Source organism: Hipposideros armiger, unplaced genomic scaffold (genome assembly GCF_001890085.2).
Source record: "Hipposideros armiger isolate ML-2016 unplaced genomic scaffold, ASM189008v1 scaffold_991, whole genome shotgun sequence".
In the NCBI taxonomy this organism is placed as follows: domain Eukaryota; kingdom Metazoa; phylum Chordata; class Mammalia; order Chiroptera; family Hipposideridae; genus Hipposideros; species Hipposideros armiger.
The window spans coordinates 171,690-193,371 of record NW_017732341.1 but is presented as its reverse complement, the minus strand read 5'-3'; the positions used below and the strand labels follow the sequence as shown (position 1 = coordinate 193,371).

The following is a 21,682-nucleotide window of genomic DNA, read 5'->3' as shown; positions in this document are numbered from 1 at the left end:
TCTCATCTCTAATCTGCGGAGGCCCTGACATGCTTAATTCTGCTGAACAGCACCCCCAAATGGCCTGTCTGGGGCCACAGTAATTCTCCCCTTGGGGCTACTGGGCCTATGAAAGGTCTGTGTGTGCTGGCTCCGTGGTTTGTGTGGGGAGCAAACACTCACACACTGCTTATTGTGTGCGACTCACTATTCCTCATCATAAACCCCATATCACAGATGCAGAAATTAAAGGGCAGAGAAGGTAGTAACTTGCCCAAAACCACTTAGAATTAGCAGAGGCTGGGTTTGAAACCCTCCTTGCCTTTCAAAGCTATTCAGAAACATATGGAGCCCTAGTGAGCTTCTAGGCCTGGAAGAGTTTCTCGGCAGTCCATACAGCTGTGTATTTTTATTGTTTTTAGAAGAGGGATGTTTCTTTCCATCTGTACTAAAGTCTACCACTTATTTAATATCTTCATGGAAGTTTATCTCTGGATCGCTCAAGAGTCATGGATCTTATCGCTCTGCTTTGCATTTTCTTCTCATTTAAATCTGAAGAGTTTGGTGTGTTGACCCAAGAAAGGAAAAAAAAAAGTATACAAACAGATGAGGATGACGAAGCCTTACTCATACTTAGGTAGGTGTGCACTTTCCTTGTACATCAAATGCCACCAGGAAAAATGAAATCGAACCTGCCCTCCCACGAGACAGGACCACAAGATTTTCTCATGGAAGAAGAAAAAAGTGGTCTTTTAAAGATTCAAGATTACCTTCCTGTCTCTGGGAGCCTTAGGTGGAGAGAGTGTTCTTAATCTTGGCCATGAAGCTCACTGAAAGACTTAACCCAGCCAAGAATCGTTTCCGGAGAGCCTGAGAACACCAGCCATCCCCTGCCTCAGTCTTCAGGCTCCTCCCCCTGCAACATTGCAAATGGCATATTTGTGCTTCTGAACAGGCCAACACAGCCACTCAGCTCCAGTTAACTTAGTGGAAGATAACGTCTAAACTTCTGTGTAACTATGGATTAGCTGCCTCTTGCAGCTATGGACGTATGTGGACTACTGTTTCCAATGTAAAGATATGGCCAAATTCTGTTTAAACAAAGACAACAAGCTTTCTTTTGCAGTTGATAGTTGTCTCTGAGGAATATATAGTTTCAGCTAAGAATGTTCTCATTTTTTAGAAAAGCCAAACATTGGCCCTTCATCTAAATGAAAAACAAGGCCCAAGAAACAATAAAGTGTTTCTTCTGTATTATCATCCACAAAAATCTCCCCTTGCTTTATGACAATACTGACATCCCCTAGTTATGGTTAGTGTTTATGTGATGTGATTTTTATTCAAAGTTAGAGTCAGAGACTGAAGACTCCAGTGGGCTGTCTGTTCAATGAAGAAAGAGAAGCACACACGCGCACACAGGACGCCCCTCCTAAGATTTCCCACGAGAGAAAGAGCGGCTTCTAAAGAAGGTTCTGGTTAAAGTTATCATTTTCATAAAGCTCTCTGACATCATAACAAAGATGGACAGCAACACAGAAGCCATGAATAATTGTCACCTTGCAACATCTCCTGGCCTGGATACCATCAGCATTTCCATGGAGCTACAGTTGTCCAGGGCCTGGTCTCCAGCACCCCCGCACCACCACCACCATGCTGCCTTTTATATCCCTGCATCTCCCACCAAATAAGGTACTTCCTGGCAGCTCCCAACAGCAGTCAAATGAGAGAAAAATTACATTTTATTTCACCACTCACGTGACTGGAGAGTATTACAGTCTTGAAGTGAAGGTAATTGCATGTGAATGTCCTAGAACCATAGGATGTTTGAGCCAGAAAGAACCTTCCATCATCTTTTCCAGCCTCCCATCCACGACAGGATTTACTTCTTAGCACATCCCTCACGGTTCACTCAGCCTTTACTCATGAGCGTCTAGACGTGATGAGTTCACTACATTGCAAGGCAGTTTGTTTTATTCTAATTACTCAAAGTCTAATAAGCTAAAAGCTGATTCAGTGTACACTTGCCCATCTGATTCCAGCTCTTTTCTCTGGAGAAGCACAGATTATGTATGGATTTCCCCTTTTATACAGCAACCTTTTATACAGGTCTGTCCTCTAGGCATGGAGGAGGGCGGGTCAGCTAACTACTGCTCCTGTTTTTGTAAAGGAAGTTGTATTGGAATGAAGTCACACCCATTCTTTTGGCTACAGCAGCAGATTGAGTTGTTGTGACAGAGACTACATGGCCTGTAAACCTAAAATATTTACTATCTGACACTTTCCAGAAGTTCTCTTACCTCTGCTCTATCTAGAACAAAAGTTTCTCAAACTGCCTGTGGTGAATTTGAGAAACTAAAACTGACTATTGGTTTTGTTTTGTTTTTAATTTCCAGTGTGCCACTGCCCAAGATACTTTTGTAAAATGCAATACAAGTGAATTATTAGAATTCTGAAATGAAAAGAGTTATAGAAAATACAAGACTAAATGTTTTATTATTAGACTCAACAGACACAAAATTGCATTGCAATAAATATAATCAAAACAAATATAATGGGAAATTGAAAAGAATTGCAAAATTCATATTTTTATTGAAAGTGTACACATACGCAATTAATGTGAAGAATCACAAGTGCACCCATAATTTTTTTGTTGTTCAGCTGTCATAACTAACAAAAAGTTTACTTTGAAATAACAATTCCCCATATTAAGTGCCTATACTCAGATGTTGATCAAACACTATGACTCTGAATATTCATGACATTGAGTTTCTTATTTGTTATCTAGTTTAGGTTGGATTGACAACACTACTCACAGGAAAGAATGTATATATCTAAAATGTTTCTTTGTTTTAATACTAATCATCATAAAGAAAAGTCTCACAGAATATATTGACTGGAATCAAAGAAGAGATTTGAAAGTCATTTTTAAAAGCTTAGGATATTCCTTTTTACCTTTTTTTCACAATGAAATAAGTAGTGCTGTATTTTCAAAATTCATCTTTAATCCTTCATCATAAGCCAATTCCTATAATTATCTTTCTGTGAAACAATGGCTCCTGTATATTATACACTTTGAGCTATGGTAGATAAACTAATCTTAATATGTCCACATTGTAACATGGACCTACAGCCAGACTGGACTCTACCCAGTCCAGTAAGACATGTCATTGATCATGAACTTGGGTAGCACAGCCTTGCCAAATAGTGCTTAACATTTACTTTCAATGTCTGTACTTATTATCTCTTTGGAGACAGGTAAGTTTGGAGTAGCACTGCTCTGAAGTTCCTGATTTCTAAACCAAACTATTAGTTTTTTCAATCATCATTCAAGGGAGGTTGTGGTTCTTAGAACTTCAGCCATTCTGATTACTCTTCTCTAAAAATACACCCTTTCCCATGTGCCCCTTAAAATGTGGCACTTGGAACAAAGCCCACTGTTCCTGATGTATGTGACCAGTATATAGCACAGTGGAGCTCCAGCTTTCTCAGTCTTAAGATCTGTGCTTCTGGTCGTGCATCTTGATATTGGTGACTTAGTTTGGTGGCCATATTACATGGTCAACTCACGTTAGACTTAGATCTGCTATAACTCATGAAGCTATGAATAGTAACTGCTGGTATACCAAGTCTGTTCCATTCTGCACATCCTCTATTTGATTTTTAAAGTTAGGGACTTCATGAAATTTCATCTTATTAGCAGGTCATCCTTCAATCCTGTTAAGATCTTTATCCATCTCCATATCACCTGTCTCTAACAATGATACTTAGTTTTGTCTTGCTCTTTAAGGTTTATGTAGCATTTTCACATAAAATCTCATTTTGTTGTGTTGACAAACCATGCTACATGTGTATTGTCATTTCCATTTTACAGCTGAGAAAACTGATCCTCAAGAAGGGTGCATTACTCGAGATCACTTCATGAATGACCTTGTGTCATCTTTATATTTTAAAAACATGAATTCTCCTGGCTCATTCAAGTTATTGTTAAAATGGATAATTTTGAGACATCTTCCAGAGATCTCTCCTTAGTTGCTTCCAGTCTTTTGATCAGACTTGTTGGTGGAGTTAATGACTCAGTCAGTTACTAACAAAACTCTGTAGCATCTAGCACAGGTAGCCATCGCAGCCACAACCATGTCAGGAGAGCCTTGTTAGTTCCCTCGCTGAAACCCAGACATTCTATGCCCACAGTATTTTCATGGTCTACTAAACCACTGAGATAGGAAGATAAGGTTAGTTTGGTGTTTCATTTTCTCATAAAGACATCTGACTCCTAGAGATTTCCATTTTGGATTTCTAAATAATCAAATTATTTGTTTTTAGCCTCAAAAAACTGATCAAACTGATCACCTCCTAACCAACAAGTATAATACGCTTCCACAATTGCTATTGGAGGGTCTGCTACATCCCTGATAATCTGCTGGGCCCGGAGTGTATAAAAAAGTTAAACTCTAGAGCAGTGTGTTTTTCATACTGTGCATCATGGCCCATTGATGGGTTGTCAGATGAATTTGGTGGGCCACAAAAAACATTAAAAAAAAAAAAAGGAAACAGACTAAATTAGATTATAAAATATTAGAGTACAGTTTAGTGAAATAAGACAGAGAAAAACAAATACCATATGATTTCACTTATATATGGAATTTAAAAAAAAACGAACAAATAAAACATAAACAGACTCAGAGATACAGAGAACAAACTGGTGGTTGCCAGACAGGAGGTGGGTGGGGTGATGGATAAGAAATGTGAAGGGAATAAGAGGTACAAGCTTCCAGTTATGAAATAAATGTCATGGGAATGTGATGTACAGCACAGGGAAAATAATCAACAATATCATAATAACTTTGTATGGTGACACATGGTTACTAAATTTATGATGATCAGATGGTAAAGTATATAAATCACTTTGTTGTACACTTCAAACTGATATAATATTGTATGTCAACTATACTTTAATAAAAAACATTGGCGTACAAACATGGATAATTATTATAGCATTTATTTATTTACTTATTTATTTATTTATTTATTTAGTGTAATATGTATATGTGCAATTGAGTTGTGATGGAAAATGTATTTCTTATTGCATGTCACTATCAGTAGTTTGAAAGAGCCTGCACTAGAGGAAAACAAGGATAGAGAACCATGTCAATACCCTTTGGGACATACTATAATAATTATATGCACGAGGTGCTAATGAGAATGGGTGTTTTTGTTTGTTTGTTTGTTTTTGCCTTGTTTTGTTTATTATTGCTTTGGGTTTTTTGTTTGTTTGTTTTGGTTCAAATGATCTAAATACTGAAAAATTTCCCCGAACTGTTTGCCTTTTTTTTTCCAGGAGTTTACCACTTTTCACATGGCTTGGTTGGGTTGTAAATATCTTCCTGTTGCCCAAAGCTCATATAATAAGCTCTTAGAGCCTAGCAGACAGAGGCAGGCTTTCCGTTCCCAGTCCACAGAGCCCAGCTTGGCATCTTTTCTTAACCAAAATAAAGGAGTCCTTATCCAACTAGTATGTGGTTTACTAGCATCTGTATCCTAGTTTGGGCTAGCTTGAGAGAGCTCGTTGAAGCCAACACTAAATATTGTTGTAGTTTCTATTTTAAAATATCTACAGTTTCTTTAAAAGCATATCCTTCTTTTGCCTTCTCAAAAACTATTTGCTAAAAGGGCTTTTTCAGAATATTTACTTCATATCAACTACCCCTTACTGGTTTCCTGAAATGTGATATGAAAATCCAAAACTCAACCTTCAACCTATCATGGTGCCTGATATATAATGGCCGTCAGATGTCGGGTTCTATTGTATTGATCACAAGGGAAGGGAACGTAGAAAATGGTACAGAGGAAGTATAATTTTGAGTCATCACCCCAGAATCTTGCCTTTTTTCCACTTGTACAATTTTTTTAAAACACTTTTGCCAAAGATTTACACAACTTTTTAAATAAAAACTCAAATCTAGTTTCCCACCGTGACCCCAAAGCTATGGAATTCTCTGTTAGTACCTTGGCTTTGTATTTTCTTCCACCTTATACTTGAATGTTGTAATTTGTCATTTAGTCCAACCCATATGAATCTAGATTTTCAAGAAATAAACAAGAATGGGGATATCGCAACATTCACTGACTGAGCATCTGTTTACTTTTCCTTGAAACCAGAATAAATTGCAAAGTTAAGGGGAGTTAAGGTGGTGCTAGATATGTAAAAAGACAGATAAGCAATCTTAGGCAATAAATAAGCAGTTGAACAAACATTAGAAAATGACAAATAAACAAATGCTCCTCAATAAGGGACTTACTAAATGCTTTATTTCATTTAATCCCCTTAAGGAACCCACAAGGCAGGGCCTGTGTTTAGTCCCATTTTTTAAGTGATAGAAACTTTGGAGAAAGTAAGCAACTCTGTACAGTCTCATAAGCTCTTAACTGGTACTACTAGCACTTAGACCTGGGTCTCAGAACCAGATACCAAAGTAAAATAAAGTAAATTCAATTCAATTAAGAAAAAATTATTGAGCAGTTACTATGAGCTTGGCATTGGGGAGGATATAAATATGAATAAAACAGAAACACAGGCCTTACTGTTGATGAGCTTACCTGTAATGATTGAAAGTGGGTGTGTGTGGAATTGTAATAGATATATACAACGTCAGAGGGGCAATAGATTGGAGGAGGGAGGTTATCACTTTGTGAGGGGTGAAATGTATAACTACTACATTGTTTTGTACACCTGACACTAATAAAAAAATACAGAATAGAAAAATAATAAAAATGAATAATGTTTATAACCACAGGACCTAGCCAGAAATACTTAATACATAGACACATAATAAATACCTATTGAATAAAAGAAAAAAGAAAAAAGAGAGTGGGTGCATGTGACATGAGCTTCAGTTATCATTAGAGTAAATGCTACAGGAAAGGTCTGATCCAAATGCTATAAGAGTGCAGGGGAGAAGGTAGTCATTGCTGAGAGCAGTCGGGGAAGGCTTCAAAGAGAATGTGACATGTGAGCTGAGAACCCAGAGTACCTAAGAATGGTCGGGACCAGGGAAGGACATTCTCGGCAGTGGGCCACGTATATCCTGTTAGGCTCTTAATCCTGTAACAGAGCTGAGTGTTGGGGGGTGGCTGTGGGCCAGGACACAGTGCAGGGAAATTGGAAGGCACGGCTGAAAGGAAGCAAGCAAAGTCAGTACATTGCAGTCAGGGCGAAAGGGCTTTGAATGCCACACAAAAAACGCTGATGGCTTTTAAGCTGGGAAATTATGTGATCATATTTGGATTACACTGTGGAAAGCTGTTGAGATGGCGGAGACAGGATTCTAGCCAGGTTTAGACTGTAACAGACCCAGACAGAGGAGCCAAGGGCCTACACAAAGGGAATGGGAGTAGATACAAATGAGGGAGCAGATTTGAAAATCATCTGAGTTGGGCCTTGGTAATACGCATAGTGAGGAGGAGGAAGGAGCTGGTGACTCAGTGCATCTTGGAAGGAAATTATTATGTATATGCTCTAGGCCAGGGTCTGTACTGGGCTGGAGGGATTTGCAAAGATACACAAGGTCATCTCTGGCCTCAGGGGACCCAGACTCTCATTTCTCAGGGGATGCAAATTCAGGCAGAACCCAGACAGGTAAGATAAATGTGTGAGGAGCAGGGTGTAAGACGGGGCAAAGAAGTAGGTGCTGCAGCCCTGAGGTGTATTTCCTGCCACAGGAAGGGAGGTTCAGAGTAGATTAGAAACAAAAGGGCTGGCTTAGTGGAGCTGGCTGGATCCGACTCTCCTCAACTTGTGATCTCTAGAAGGGCTCCCAAGTTTCTGCTTACAGGAATCCAGTACATAGTTTTGCTGTTAATTTAAGAATCCAGTTGGGGAGACGACGGTAAGGAGAGTTCGCATTGAAATATACTGGCTTTGAGGTTCAGAAGAAGGAAGCTGAAAATATGGCTCTGGAGCTCAGCGAAGAGGTTTCAGGAAAGACGTAAGGGCCTTCTTTGGCAGGATTAAGTTTCTGTGTGAAGAAGAGAACTGCAGATGTTTTAGATTTAGACTGTCTAGTCAGATGGTAATTATACCTTCTTTGTAATCAGTCAAGGAAAGCTTCTTAGAGGGAAAGGAACTATTCAGAAACTATGACAATTAAAAAGAAGAAAGCTTGGCAGGTTAAGAGGAGACCCTCTAGCCACCAGGGAGGAAGAGGGTGTGCAGGACAGTGGATGATGGTGGAAGCACCGAGTACAGGTGCCCAAGAAACCCAGAGGGCACCCGTGAAAGGGAGGGAAGAAGGGAGAGCAGGTGGGAACACGTGGCCTGTGTGCCCCTAGATTTCCCATTGCATCTGAGCCACCTGTCAATACACATTATCCTTGATGTTTTTCAGGGTGACGACTCAGATGAGGAAGATCTCTGTATCAGTAACAAATGGACTTTCCAAAGAACCAGCCGCCGGTGGTCTCGCGTGGACGACCTCCACACACTGTTTCCTGGGGGAGACAGAAATGGGTCATCAGGAGACATTAGGATGAGAAACACAACCAGCAGTGAAAGTGTCCTCACAGACCTGAGCGAGCCTGAGGTCTGCTCCATCCACAGTGAAAGCAGTGGCGGGAGTGACGGCCGCAGCCAGCTAGGCAGCCAGGGCGCTGGCCGGGAGGCATTCGACTGCTCCGGGCAGTACGGCCCCGACGGCAGCCTGGTCATGCTGGATGCCACGGCAGTCAGCAGCAGCCTCCCACAGTCCCCCAAAGACATGCTCAACCACTCTTTCCACCCAAAGAATGAGAAAACCAGCAGGGCCAGGGCCAAGTCATTTTTGAAACGCATGGAAACACTCCGAGCGAAAGGAGCACACGGGCGGCATAAGGGGCCTGGGCAGACAGGGGGCCTGGTGATCAGCGGGCCTGTGCTGCAGCAGGAGCCAGAGTACTTCAAGGCCATGCAGTGCATCCAGATACCAAATGGCGACCTCCAGAACTTGCCCCCAGCCACCTGCACCCAAGGGCTTCCATGCTCCAACAAATGGAGCGGCGAGAGCAGCCCATCGGAAAATGGCAGCAGTGGGCTGAGCACACCAGGCCTGAAGGAACGAAAATGCCAGGAGGCCAACAAGCGCGGGGGCATGTACTTGGAAGACCTGGATGTGCTGGCCGGGACAGCACTGCAGGATGCAGGCGAGCAAAACCACACGCATGAGTTTCATTCCCAGGAGAACTTGGTCGTGCATGTTCCCAAGGATCATAAGCCAGGAACGTTCCCAAAGGCACTGTCTATCGAAAGCCTCTCGCCAACAGACAACAGCAATGGGGTGAACTGGAGGACCGGGAGCATCTCCCTGGGCAGACAGCAGGGCCCTGGTGCCAGGGAGCCCCGGCTCATGGCGTCCTGCCACAGAGCAAGTCGTGTCAGTATCTATGACAACGTCCCAGACTCCCATCTGTATGCCAGCACAGGAGACCTTTTGGACTTGGAGAGAGATGATCTTTTCCCTCATTTAGATGACATTCTGCACCACGTCAATGGGCTCCGAGAGGTAGTGGACGACTGGTCAAAGAACGTCTTGCCTGAACTACAAACACATGACACGTTGGTTGGAAAGCCTGGCTTATGTCCCTTCCCATCTTCTAATCAGGTCACCCTAGATTTCGAAGGCAACTCTGTCTCCGAAGGTCGGACAACACCCAGTGACGTGGATAGAGACGGAACATCGCTTAATGAGTCTGAGGCCACAGGGGTCAGAGAAAGGAGGGACTCTGGGGTGGGGGCCTCCCTGACCCGGCCAAACAGGTTGGTAGCATGATTTTGTGAAGTGATTTTTAATCCACTTCGTAATACTCATTGTTTGTTTATTTATTTAACAAACATTTCAAGAGCACTTACTAAATGCCCGACACTATTGGCAGTGGTATATGCGATTAGGAATCATTTGAACAGAAGTATGTCTTTTGTTCAATTTATAATATGGTGATTGAATACATGTTAATTCACGTTCATTTCTCTGAGTGTTTACCTTTTAATTCAACCTTAGTTTTATTTTATTTTTTTAATATTTGAGCTTATGTGCAAAACACTATGCTGGGGACTGTTCAGGAATCACTGACAACGGAGGCCCAGCACCTGTACACAGGTGCTGCCCAAGACCTTGCAGCAGTATTCATTCAAACGTCTCTACCCCAAACATTAAACTTTTTTTTTTAACTCTATGCAAAAATTCTGAGATCTGAGGTGTGTACTTCATAAGTTTATTTTGTCTTGAAAATGCCAATTACAGAGTACATAAAAGCTGTTTTACAAATACCATTTCAGAAGTACCCTGGACAAACTGTCCTGGATGGGCCTAACAAATAAAAAGAGTAAAATGTGTGTGCTGCTGGGTTTCTAGTTGAGGAAGTGATGTCTTTTGGGGTTCACTGATATATCATCACTTCAGGACTGTTTCATCTGTGCTTGTCACCTTCGGGCTCCATGTCAGCACCAAACGCGAGAGTACAGAGACAGGATGGCAATGTGAAAATATTTTACAGCTACCAAAACTGAGATCTCTCTCTCTCTCTCTCTCTCTCTCTCTCTCTCTCTCTCTCTCTCTCTCTCTCTCACACACACACACACACACACACACACACACACACACACACAGAGTCTCAGATGCTTTCAACACTTTGGGAATGAATTTAGGAGTAAACAAATAAAATGTAGTCTATAACTTATTCAAATCTCCTAATGAAACAGAGATGATGACTTTTCTCCAGAATGATCAGACTTGGAAATAGTTTCTTAAGTCTATTCTGTACATGTGTGTCTTCTGTCCCATTTACTTTGTGATTTTTCTTGTCTTGAAAACTATTTTGATTAGCAACTTAAAAATTAGTGACAGCCTATGTTTCCCAATAATAAGTCCACTTTGTGATTCCTTCTCTGACTGTCTTTCTGGTAAAGGCGACTTCGATGGAACAGTTTCCAGCTCTCCCACCAGCCTCAGCCATCCACGGCATTGCCCCACATCAGCAACCAGACGGCCGGCCAGCTGAACCTGCTCCAGCGCTTCTCGCTGCTTCGCCTCACGGCCATCATGGAGAAGCACTCCCTGTCCAATAAACACGGTTGGACGTGGTGCGTAGCACAGCCCCTTGGGAGGGCATCATTCGTTCTAGAGCTAAGTATGCAATTGCAAAAGCTTCAGTATTTGCTTTCTGATTTCTGAAGGACCCACTCATTGCCTTCAATGCTGATCTAATGCCCAGAATCCTGCCTTACTGTCTGCCTCCTGGGCTGTCTCAGCTGCCGGAAGCAAGGCTTTATTTGTAGCTCTCCGTCAGTGTCCAGGGAAGGCAGTCAGGCTCCAAGGACAAAAGACAAGTAAAGGATGATTAATTGTGAACAGAAGAGTTAAAAATAAACTTGCCATAAAATAACTCTGGCCATTTGCTGAGAAACATCTGTCATTTGTACCTTTGGGCCAATGCAGAGCTCAACACTTACAGTACTGATTCATTCAAAGAGCATTTCATTCTTCAAGTACACGTCTGCTTTTATTGCATTAGCAGATAAAAGCAAGAATATGCAGTCAAACCTTTGTAAGAAGGAACTGACAAAAGCAGATGTTGGAACTTGAATGTGGACCTATTTTAGATGATTTGGTGGATTTGAAAAAATAGAAAATGTGTCACTAATTGTCCTACAGTATATAGTACATGGAGAGAAGAATTAGCAATGCTTTTATAAAAATATTTTAGAAAATTATAATTTGCATGATCAAATTAACATATGCTTGTGTATTAAAATTTCCTTTAAAAACTACAACTGGTTCTAGAAAATCATAGTAAAAAAAATGTGTTTTATCTTTTCTACCCTCATATCTCCCCCAGCCCACCCAAATTAATTCTTCTTGTTGTAGTTTTTAAATTTGTTTTGTCTTGGGGACTTTTAAGTGGTTATTACTTGAAAGATGTGTAAGTCACAATCAAATTAGAAAGTCAAACACTTGACTTGAAAACAGAGCCATAAATCCATCTGCTAACGTGAATCATGCTATTTAATAGTTATAGTTCCAACATAGGCAAAGGGCACACATAGTACTTCCATGTGCTGTGATTAATTAAGAGAGAAATGTTGAACTCCCCCATGCCTTCTGGGTATTCCAACAAAAGCTTGGCTTCCCTCTTGTTGCTTTCACAGCCTCTCCCCACAGTGGGCCCCAGGAGGCTTGATGACCTGGTTTCTGTGAATTCTAGGTCAGTTCCAAAGTTCATGAAGAGGATGAAAGTTCCTGATTACAAAGACAAGACTGTCTTTGGCGTCCCTCTCATAGTTCACGTCCAGAGAACAGGACAGCCCCTGCCTCAGAGTATTCAGCAAGCACTGAGATATCTACGCAGCAACTGCCTTGATCAGGTACGGTGGGAAATCCCAAACACAGGCTTGGATTCATGGAACTCCAGACAGAGTCAGATCTGTCCAGTGTCAGATTGGACATGCCTCACCGAAAATAAAAGGCATTGGGGTCTTTGTAGGTTAATATTTAATTTGAAGAGGCTACATCCTTATCAAACTATTTGAGGATGTTTCCTCAGTGACACCTTGAATGACACGCTGGTGGTGACTGCAGAAAGTTGATGTTAACCGTTTGCACTTGCGATGTCAAATGTGCATTCCCTAGAAACTATATACCGCATTTTCTTTTTAATTATTGTCCCAATGCCACCATTGATTTCACAGCGTTCTTTTTAGCCATGTTTTATTTTTTTGAAAAAAGAATTTATTTTTATTTCTCATTTTATTAACTTTTTTTGATGTAGCACCATGACCGGGAAAACTTAAAGCAAAGACAAATTTATTTACATCTCTTTAAAATGTGCAAGTAAAATATGAAAACAATATCAGCTAAATCAAATATCCCCTCATCTTGTAGAGTCGATCAAAATGCTCCCACTATGCAAAATAATGTGGAGATCATTTTGTGTCACCAGAGCTGTTGGGGACCCCCACAATGGTGGACTATGATTGAGCCCAGAGTGCAACCCATCCTATAACTTACTAGACCAAGCCTTTGTTCCCCCAAGTTAACGCTCATTAGTTTCTTAGACATTCTTTCTAAAATAAATGCTATGTTCCCGCTTGATAAATTGCAATCTTGAGCAGTGAAGGTATTTTCAGGCAACTATTCTATGATGGCTTTTGTTCACTGTACTCTTTAATACCGTGAGAAGAAACCTAAAATTATTTGCACTTTTTATTGATTTACCCTTAGCCTTGGGCTCGGTGGACAAGAATGAGCTAAGCTACAAGAGCTCAAAGTTCATGACTACTGATGTCTGTATCTCACTGGGATCGCACTTAGCATCAGGATGGTCTCATGATGAATCAGATACCAGTTTTCAGTGAAACAGAATAGGAATAATTCTTTTGATGCCAGTTTTGCGTCAACTAAATGTATGATCTCCTTTACCCCTCCTACTCCTAATAGAGAGAATATACAGACAGACATTTTTTTTATATTTAAATGTCATAGTGAAGAGCAGGAATGGTTGCTGTTATTGGTGTTGTGGTGATGGCTGTTTTGTTTTGAGAAATGGCCTTATTGGTTTGGCTGTTATTTCTCGGGAAAAAAAGGCAATAGACCACTTGTCTGAAACTATGGTACTTATCTTTGGCAGATGCCAAACATGGACTTGTGAATAACATCACAGTAGAGCAAACCAGTGAATCTGGTTACTGAAGCTTTAAATTTTTATTTAATTTTTTAAATTTTAGAGCTTTCACCAAAAGCACACATTAATCAAAGGTGGATAGATGATCTATGGGTATTTTATTAAGAAAACTTTTTGGAGAGGTGGGCTTAGATGAATATTTGGAAATTCCCACTGTAGTCCCTTTCACAGCCCTGAAAGTATTGCAACCATCCCCTTTGGCAGAGGACTTTGTGGCCTCAATTGTGTTTTTGTTGGTTTGTTAGTACAAGATTATGTTTTGTGGAAGGTAGACTTTATTCAGCCATGTGTTTTTCCAAGCTTCTTAATTTTTATAAGGATATATAAGACTCACTCCCACTCTTGGCTGATTCTCTTAGAGCATTTGGCTCTGCATTCTACCAAGCACAGAAAATATTTTGTTCCAGACAGACTAATGAATGGCCAGCTAATGCTTATCAGCAAAAACTCTATTATGAGAACAGTATTTGTTCAGGAATGCCTAAAGGAAATTTAGGCCATCTATGCCATTAGCTGAATAATAATAGTAACCTTTCTTGAGTGTCCAGCATGTTTTAGGGATCATACTAAGTGTTTTGCATTCATGGCCTCATTTAACTCCACATCTGCCCTGGGTGTTGTTATCTCCCAGGTGGTGATGGTGGAGCCAACAACACTTGCTTGAATATCTGCCTGACTGCAGAGTCTACATTTTCAACCACTGCACTCTATTTCCACCCATTGGAATTAGTTGTCCCTAGTGGACTTTGGGGTGATGCCATGTCCAGCATTGAGGGGCACTTTGAGAAGTGGCCCTAAACAACTCATTGATGAATTTGCCATTAGGATTTTGTTGATGATGTTGATCATTACATTATATAGTGTCCTTTGTGAGAATGAAAGAATTTTTTCTCTAGCCCCAGCACCTGAAAGCATCATGTTGTTTTTGGACAATTGGTCTGTTTTTATATTAAGTGCACCAGACTTATTCAACTAAGTATGTTTTCCTCTCTATATTGGCTGCTGGAAATATTGGAGCCCAATGTGTGTTCTACCTATAGTAAATATATGTGATTTTTTTTGTCACGAATGTTGTATATTCACTTCATTACTAGTTTCAGCCACCTCTTCTATCTTTATTTTCCTTTTACTCTAATTTTCTCATATATTATCTTTAATTGCATCATGTTATATTTTATAGATCATTGTGAGTCACCTTGAATTTCTTCTTGAACAAGATAGGGTATCCATGGATGAATTGTAATACTACTGCTCTACTTACCACAGTCTTTAGTGTAGACAGGAAACCAGTCATCATAGGTTCTAGAATGTGCAGCACCAGTATCACTACTGTTATTGGGTCCAGTCTCCTGTTTGAAGCAAAAGTCATATGAATAGAGAGAAAGCTAGTGTACACCAAAACCTCCTCAATCCATACTCACTGGCTTATTCTCCATATCAAGCCTATAACTATTTTTTTAATGTGGAAGAATGGCACACTGAAAAACGATATGCTGGCAAAGCTTTGTATGAAAGACTCATTTCAAGGACATAAATACTGATTCTAAGTGTAACCAAAATGAATAAGACAACCCTCTCTCGAATCAGTCAAAAGTAAGAATCTATGAGATGTCAAAGGAACTTTGACCGTCGCTAGTTACACCTTATGAGGCATTCAACACCAGCAGGGGTTCCCACCTTATATGTCCCTCCCCTTCGTCATCACAGAGTGTGGAAAGCACCCAGAGGCCACCCCTCTGGTCCCTGTGAAGAATGAGGCAGTAACAGAAAAGGAACCGGGGAAAGCTGGAAAAACATAATGAAGAAAACCAGGCTCAAGAGGGAGACTGTCCTGGAGACTGTAGAGTGAACAAGAGCAAATAAAAGCGAATGACTCAGAAAAGAAAGAGGGGGCAAGAATAACAAGGAAGGAGCGGACATGACACTAGACGAATGTTCTTTCTGCACCAACAGCACCTCCTTTGAACTGAAAAGGTTCAGGTCTGCACAGGACCCAGAGATCTCAGCCCCAGCCAGAGTCGTAGAAGACCAGAACATCTCAGAATATCCTTCAGCTACACTGCACATAAACCACTGCATTGCCTCCCTCTGCATGGTCCCCTGGTACCACCATCCAGGACTCTCCCTAGGCTTTGCCGTTGAAGGCAAAAGACAGAGAGGCTTCCTGCCGTGAGCTGGGCCCCTTCCCCTTGTGCTCAGCATTCATTCCTCTGCACACAGGCATTCATCACAAACAGTGGAAGACAGAGCCCTGAAACACTGCCAACATTTCACCTCCTACACTCTCAAGTTCAGAGCGGCTTATATATGATGAAACACAGTGCATCCATTTTCACCCTTGCAGCTGGCTGCAGATGAAATAAGGAAGTTAAGCCTTCAATTATGAACCATTTGTATTCAGACAGCAGTGTGTGAGCATGGTCTTGCTTTGTGGGCTGAGCTTTTAATTCTGCCCTAAACCAACTGTGCACAGAAGGATAGGTTCTATCTAGCTCCTGCAGAACAGACGGTCACTGCAGGGAGAGGCGACCCCTGCAGCGCTCACCATCAGAACCCGCTGCATCACATTCTTAGGGCCCTTTCCTTCTGAACAAAACCAACCTTTCTTCATTAGCTAGGTACATTTCTAAAGAAGAGGAAATGGAAGTCCTGATAAACATCATTAAGTACTGGAAAGATTAGCATAAGCAGGATGCCAAGAGACGATTTAATATTATTGAGCTGAAACTTGAATTCTAATGCAGCACTCATGCCCAACCTCTCCTTCTAATGGTGTAGCAAGTTTTAAAAGCCCAATTAACCTGGGAAGACACTTTATCATACTCAGTACAAGTGTCCTCAACCCACTGCCTGTTCATCACTTTCCCTGTTACCTACCTCAGATGTGATCAATGAGGCTCTGGAGCCTATCTATTTCAATTATACCTCTAGTGCTTGGTTTTTTCATAGCTGAGTTTAGGTGGAAGACAAAAACAGAGAAGAGAGAAAAACTAGACAAAAGAAGCACCCACCATGCATCCTTTTACCTTTAAAATGAAAGATCATGTGCAAGAGTAATGCTTATAAAATGAATTGTGCATTGCTGACCACCATTCTTCCCTGTTCAGAGAGTCTGTGTGAGCTGTGCTTTAAAGGTCAGTGAGAGCAGGACCTGCTATGTAATTTGCAAAATGACCATGTGAGATTCCTTGTTCATAAGTTAAGAATTTCAAAACGGTGACAGAGTGTTAAACCAAGCATGGGGCCCTGTGTGACTACCCAGGTCACCTGCCCACCAGTGACAGACATGGAGACAAATTGTCCTTGGGTTTTCCTCTCATGAAGCTCAGGGATAAGGGCAGCCTCCTTCAGTGGAGCCCTTAGAAGCAACGGATTTTTTAACAGTTTCTTCAGTTCTCCATTTTTTACTTGGAAAACAAAACATTTAACCAAAAATGCAAATTTTATCACTGCTTTGGAAAGTTTTCAAAGCAGAAATGGTTATTGGCACTGACTCATGCCACCACCCAGGGTTGTTCTATGAAGGCTGGTAGGAGTTCTCTCTGGTCTAAGGACCTTTGCACCATTAAAAGAAACTTCCACTTATTGTGTACAGCGAGTTTTCCACTAAAAGTAACAGAAGCCCTGCCCCGCAAATGGCTGAAACCGTACGAAATTTGTGAGCCACCTAAGAAGTCAAGAAGTAGGGTGGTTGCAGGGTTAGTTCCTCCATCAGCTCAGGGACATTTTTGAAGCCTGGGGCCCTTTTCACCTTTCCCTCTGCCACCCTCAGCTATGACATCTGGAATCTGGTCTGATTTCAGACCACCTTTTCCTTATTAGGTTTAGGAAAGAAATTTCCTTCTGTGCTTCCAAGAAAAATCCATAGAACCCACAGATATTTCCCACGAACCTTGGAAGACGAGGGTGGGACAGGAAGGTTATTGTCAAAGTCGAAGGCAGAACAAATAAATACCTGACAACTCTCTGGACATCCTGTGAGATCTAAGTCAGAACAAGCAGCTCAGAGCCCACAGCTGGAGTGCTCCAGACATGTCTAAAGTAATTAAAATAGCAATGTTTGCTGAAACCAGAAAGAAAGTTGGAAACACAACAATACACAGAAAACAGCGCTGGGATGTGTGTGTACAGGCACATCGGTGTGTTCCAGAAACCAAGCCAGCAAGACGCAGTGGACAAAAGAGGAACCGTGTTCAGCAATTTTCACACAAATACTTATCTGCTTTGTTCCTTTTATAGATCCCAATCAATATTTCTCTGCTGTTAAAAAACAATAATCACAGGAATGCTCCGACTGAATAACACTAACTCACATGAGTTGTAAGAATAAACGTTTGTGAGTCACACTTAAGAATTCACCTTTGGGCTCCATGATTCTGAGAACTCCTGTGCAGACAGCCCAAGGCCTGGGCCCCCTTCCAGAATGAGGAGAGTTGAGATGTAAACAATTCAGGCTGGATCTCACTTCAGTAATCACTCATTTGACATCTTGAATTTTTCTTTTGACAGTACATGCTTTCTTCTCATGCACTTTGATGAAATTTGGAATAGTTGCCAGAGGAAGATAAATATTCTTTAGATTCTTCTTGGAGAGTCACCTAAGTATGGAAAAGTGTTGCATTTTCTAGACATTCTAAACTTGAAGGATAAAAGAGAAAAAAGCAGTTAGCGTTTTAATATGACAATATGCCTGAATATTGTGATCTGCGGAATTAGGGTGATAAGCTAGGAATGCAAAGATGTGTTACTAAGAATTCTGTTCGTATTGCTACAGAAAGTACCAGGGTATCGTTTCCCCTGCGATCCATTCAGCTGACATATACAAAAACCTGAGTATTCTCTAATTGCTTGGAATTCTGCCCTTGCTGTTACTGCAATTTAAAAGAACCAGGGCTGCTCTCCATTTACAGCAGCAACCAAGAGAGCTGTCCTCAGACACCAGGACTTGGGTGGAGGCCTGCCTGGCAGGTGGGGCAGCAGTGCGGCCACCCAGCATGTTTCTCCAGGTCCAGGGAGGGGGCCGCTGCTTACCTGTCCGACCACTTGAGAATATCCCCACCTTGCTTTTAGGAAGTGAGCCAACCTGGAAGCCCTTGGGGCATCTGAAAAGTGGAGATTGAGGCTGAAAGGGCCCAGTTTGGAGCAATTCAGTGCCCTACACGCATTTAAAAATAGCAGACATACAAAATGTATAGTCACAGGATGTAAAGTACAGCATAGGGAATATGGTCAACGGTATTGTAATCGCTATGTATGGTGTCAGAGGGGTAGTAGACTTTGTATCCCTGTGTGAGGGGTGTAAATGTCTGATCATGATGTTGTTTTATACACCTGAAATTAACTAAAATAAATAAATAAATAAAATAGCAGATATACTCATTCACTGTAAGTGGGACCCAAGTTAACTCAGTTATTTTGGGGGTGAGGGGGCAAGGTCCGTCCAGACTGCACAGAGTCTAGAGGGCCTGGAGTGGAACTTGCCAACCACTGCAGGCGCCTCCATTTTCATGGGCTTTGCTTCACCTCACTCATCCCTCTCGGGGGCGTTATCTCCTTGGTGCCTTAATGCTCCATTTATTTGTCAAGCAGGGAAGGAGTCTAAGCCTTAGGGATGAAAAAGGCATAAGGCAATGCCTTGAAGTCTGAGGAAAGGCAAACCAGGAATCAGTCTCACTAGAGCCAGAGCTTATGCACTTAATATCTAACCAGGCCGAGTAGTGTCAGGCATCATAAGAGAAACATACATAGCAAGTGTTACAAGGATTTCAAAGAAGAAAAACAAATAAGACTCTTAAATCAAAATACATGCTTATGGTATTATTTTGTTTCGTGAGCGAATTCCTTATAAACCTCACCCCCAAAGCGACACTAGATATGGCTGCTTATCCAGGATCCACCAAACCTTCCACTGACCAAACTTTCTCAAAACCCCCACTTAAGTGTAAGCGCTAGAGGGCAGGAAATTTCATCTGGTCTGCTCACTAATGCCTCCAGCAACTGTATATAGCGGGTATTTAATCACTGCTTGTTGAATAGATGAATGAAATAATAACATCTGTGTTATAAGACTTTACAGATTACAAAGCACAGTCACATATATTTTCTCACTTAGTCACCACAATAGCCTTGTGAGGTGGGCTATTATTATTCTAACCTTCATCTTATAGGAGAGGAATCAATGTTCAGCTGCTACGCAAAGTAGCTAAACTAGTAATTTCCTAGTTTGGCAGCACTTGCTTCTCGTCCAGCCCTGGTCCCATGCCTTCTCATCACTCCCAAGGTGATTGCCTTAGGAAGAGAATGTCTGGGGCAAAGGTGCCCTCGCTAACATGTCCCTGTGACTTGTTTCAGGTGGGTCTTTTTCGAAAATCAGGCGTGAAATCTCGAATCCATGCCTTACGTCAAATGAATGAGAACTTCCCTGAGAACGTCAGCTATGAGGACCAATCCGCTTATGACGTGGCAGATATGGTGAAACAGTTCTTCCGGGACCTCCCGGAGCCTCTTTTCACCAACAAGCTCAGCGAGACCTTCCTCCACATCTATCAGTGTAAGTGGCAATATGCAGATCAAGTGTTCTCATGTGCACTCGGCCACTTACAAACAATCTCTATAGACTGAGGTTTAATTATATAAGTAATGCATGAATCCATAAAGAAATATATAAAAGTTACTGTTCTAAGTTCCCCTCCAGAAATAAACTTTGTTTACAGTATGATATGGAAATCTCCAGGCCATATTTTATGCATCTGAAAGTACCTTTTTGACGTCAAAATTTTTCTTCACAATAGGGTTTTGTGTAAAATCTAAAACTAACTTTCAGTGCACTTTTAATAAGTTTAAAATCAAAAGGGGACACAATAGAATTTATTTTGCATATAGGTATTTTTTAAAAATCTATTTAATTTTTTAAAAGTAAATGTTTTCTTGGGAAATATGAAATTCAAAGCCAAAAGTGTTAAAATGAGTAGAAATAAAAGACAAATGTATTGTAATACAGTGTGTTTTAATTGGTGAAAAGTAAGCAAACCAAATCAAGGCATGCTTAATTCAAGTAATGTATATTTTCACTTGGAATTGTTTAAGTGATGTTAAATTGATAATTCTCAGCCAAGCCTCTGTAATTAAAATAATCATGAAAACAACAATTTTTTATTAAAAAGCATATCCTTTTAAAGGTAGTTGCAAAGGGGGATATTAGAAATGAACACGGACTCTTTTCTAGATAGGATAATATTATCATTATAAATTATTTTGGTGGTCCAAGTCCCAATTCTGTAGGAAAAAGAAAACATCTGGCCTTTAAGTTTTCAGCAAAATATACCTCAAATGGATCTCTAATGATCTAATTTGAAGGTGATCCCTGCTACAGGAATTTGGCACTAAATATGTTTAAGGAGTCTACACTATCTCAGATTCAAGAAAGATAATAATAAGTACCACTTGTAAAAACAGGATAAAGTAGTGATCCACTAAATAAATATTATTTTGTCAAAGTGAGTAGGTTGAGTTAAATGAATGATACCTGCCTCTAGAGCCCAAACACAGGGAGCTCATGACGTTGTTGCCATAAGAGGTTGAGCTGCATTTAGTCCTCCCTTGTGGTTTGGAAGTACCATATATGAGTCTTTAATCAGTTCTCAGGTTCAGGTTGACACTAGTCTGAGATTAAAGCCAGAGTATTTCCAAGAGATCAATGCCTTTGGCCCTTTCTGAGACTCACCAGCAAGAAACTAAATTAAAGCAGAGTTTGTTCTAGCTGAGCAAACACTTAACTGAGTGCTCCTTACTTACAAGGCACCATGTTGAGCACTGCAGAACACGTGGATGGATGAGACTTAACCTCTGCTCTCAAGGATCTGACAATGGAGGGAGGAGAGACATACACATACATAACTGCAGTCCAGTAAGATTGGAGCAATTCTGTAATAAAGTTACAGAAAGCCAAGGAGGTTGAGATGAGGGGTGAGGACGTGGTGGGAACCAGCTGAACACT

At 41.0% G+C, this 21,682-nt stretch overlaps 1 protein-coding gene across 6 annotated transcripts in view; it reads left to right on the top strand.

Annotated features, from left to right (window-relative positions):
- The window catches only part of STARD13 (StAR related lipid transfer domain containing 13), a 226,717-nt gene that overhangs the window by 192,262 nt on the left and 12,773 nt on the right, over window positions 1-21,682 (top strand). For 5 of the 6 annotated variants that reach the window (XM_019631357.1, XM_019631355.1, XM_019631359.1 and 2 more), the window contains 4 exons: window positions 8,364-9,766; window positions 10,916-11,089; window positions 12,211-12,370; window positions 20,038-20,236. In XM_019631357.1, the coding sequence (XP_019486902.1) occupies window positions 8,364-9,766; window positions 10,916-11,089; window positions 12,211-12,370; window positions 20,038-20,236 (1,936 nt within the window). The remainder of the gene's footprint in view (window positions 1-8,363; window positions 9,767-10,915; window positions 11,090-12,210; window positions 12,371-20,037; window positions 20,237-21,682) is intronic. The other variant, XM_019631358.1, reaches the window with a different exon arrangement.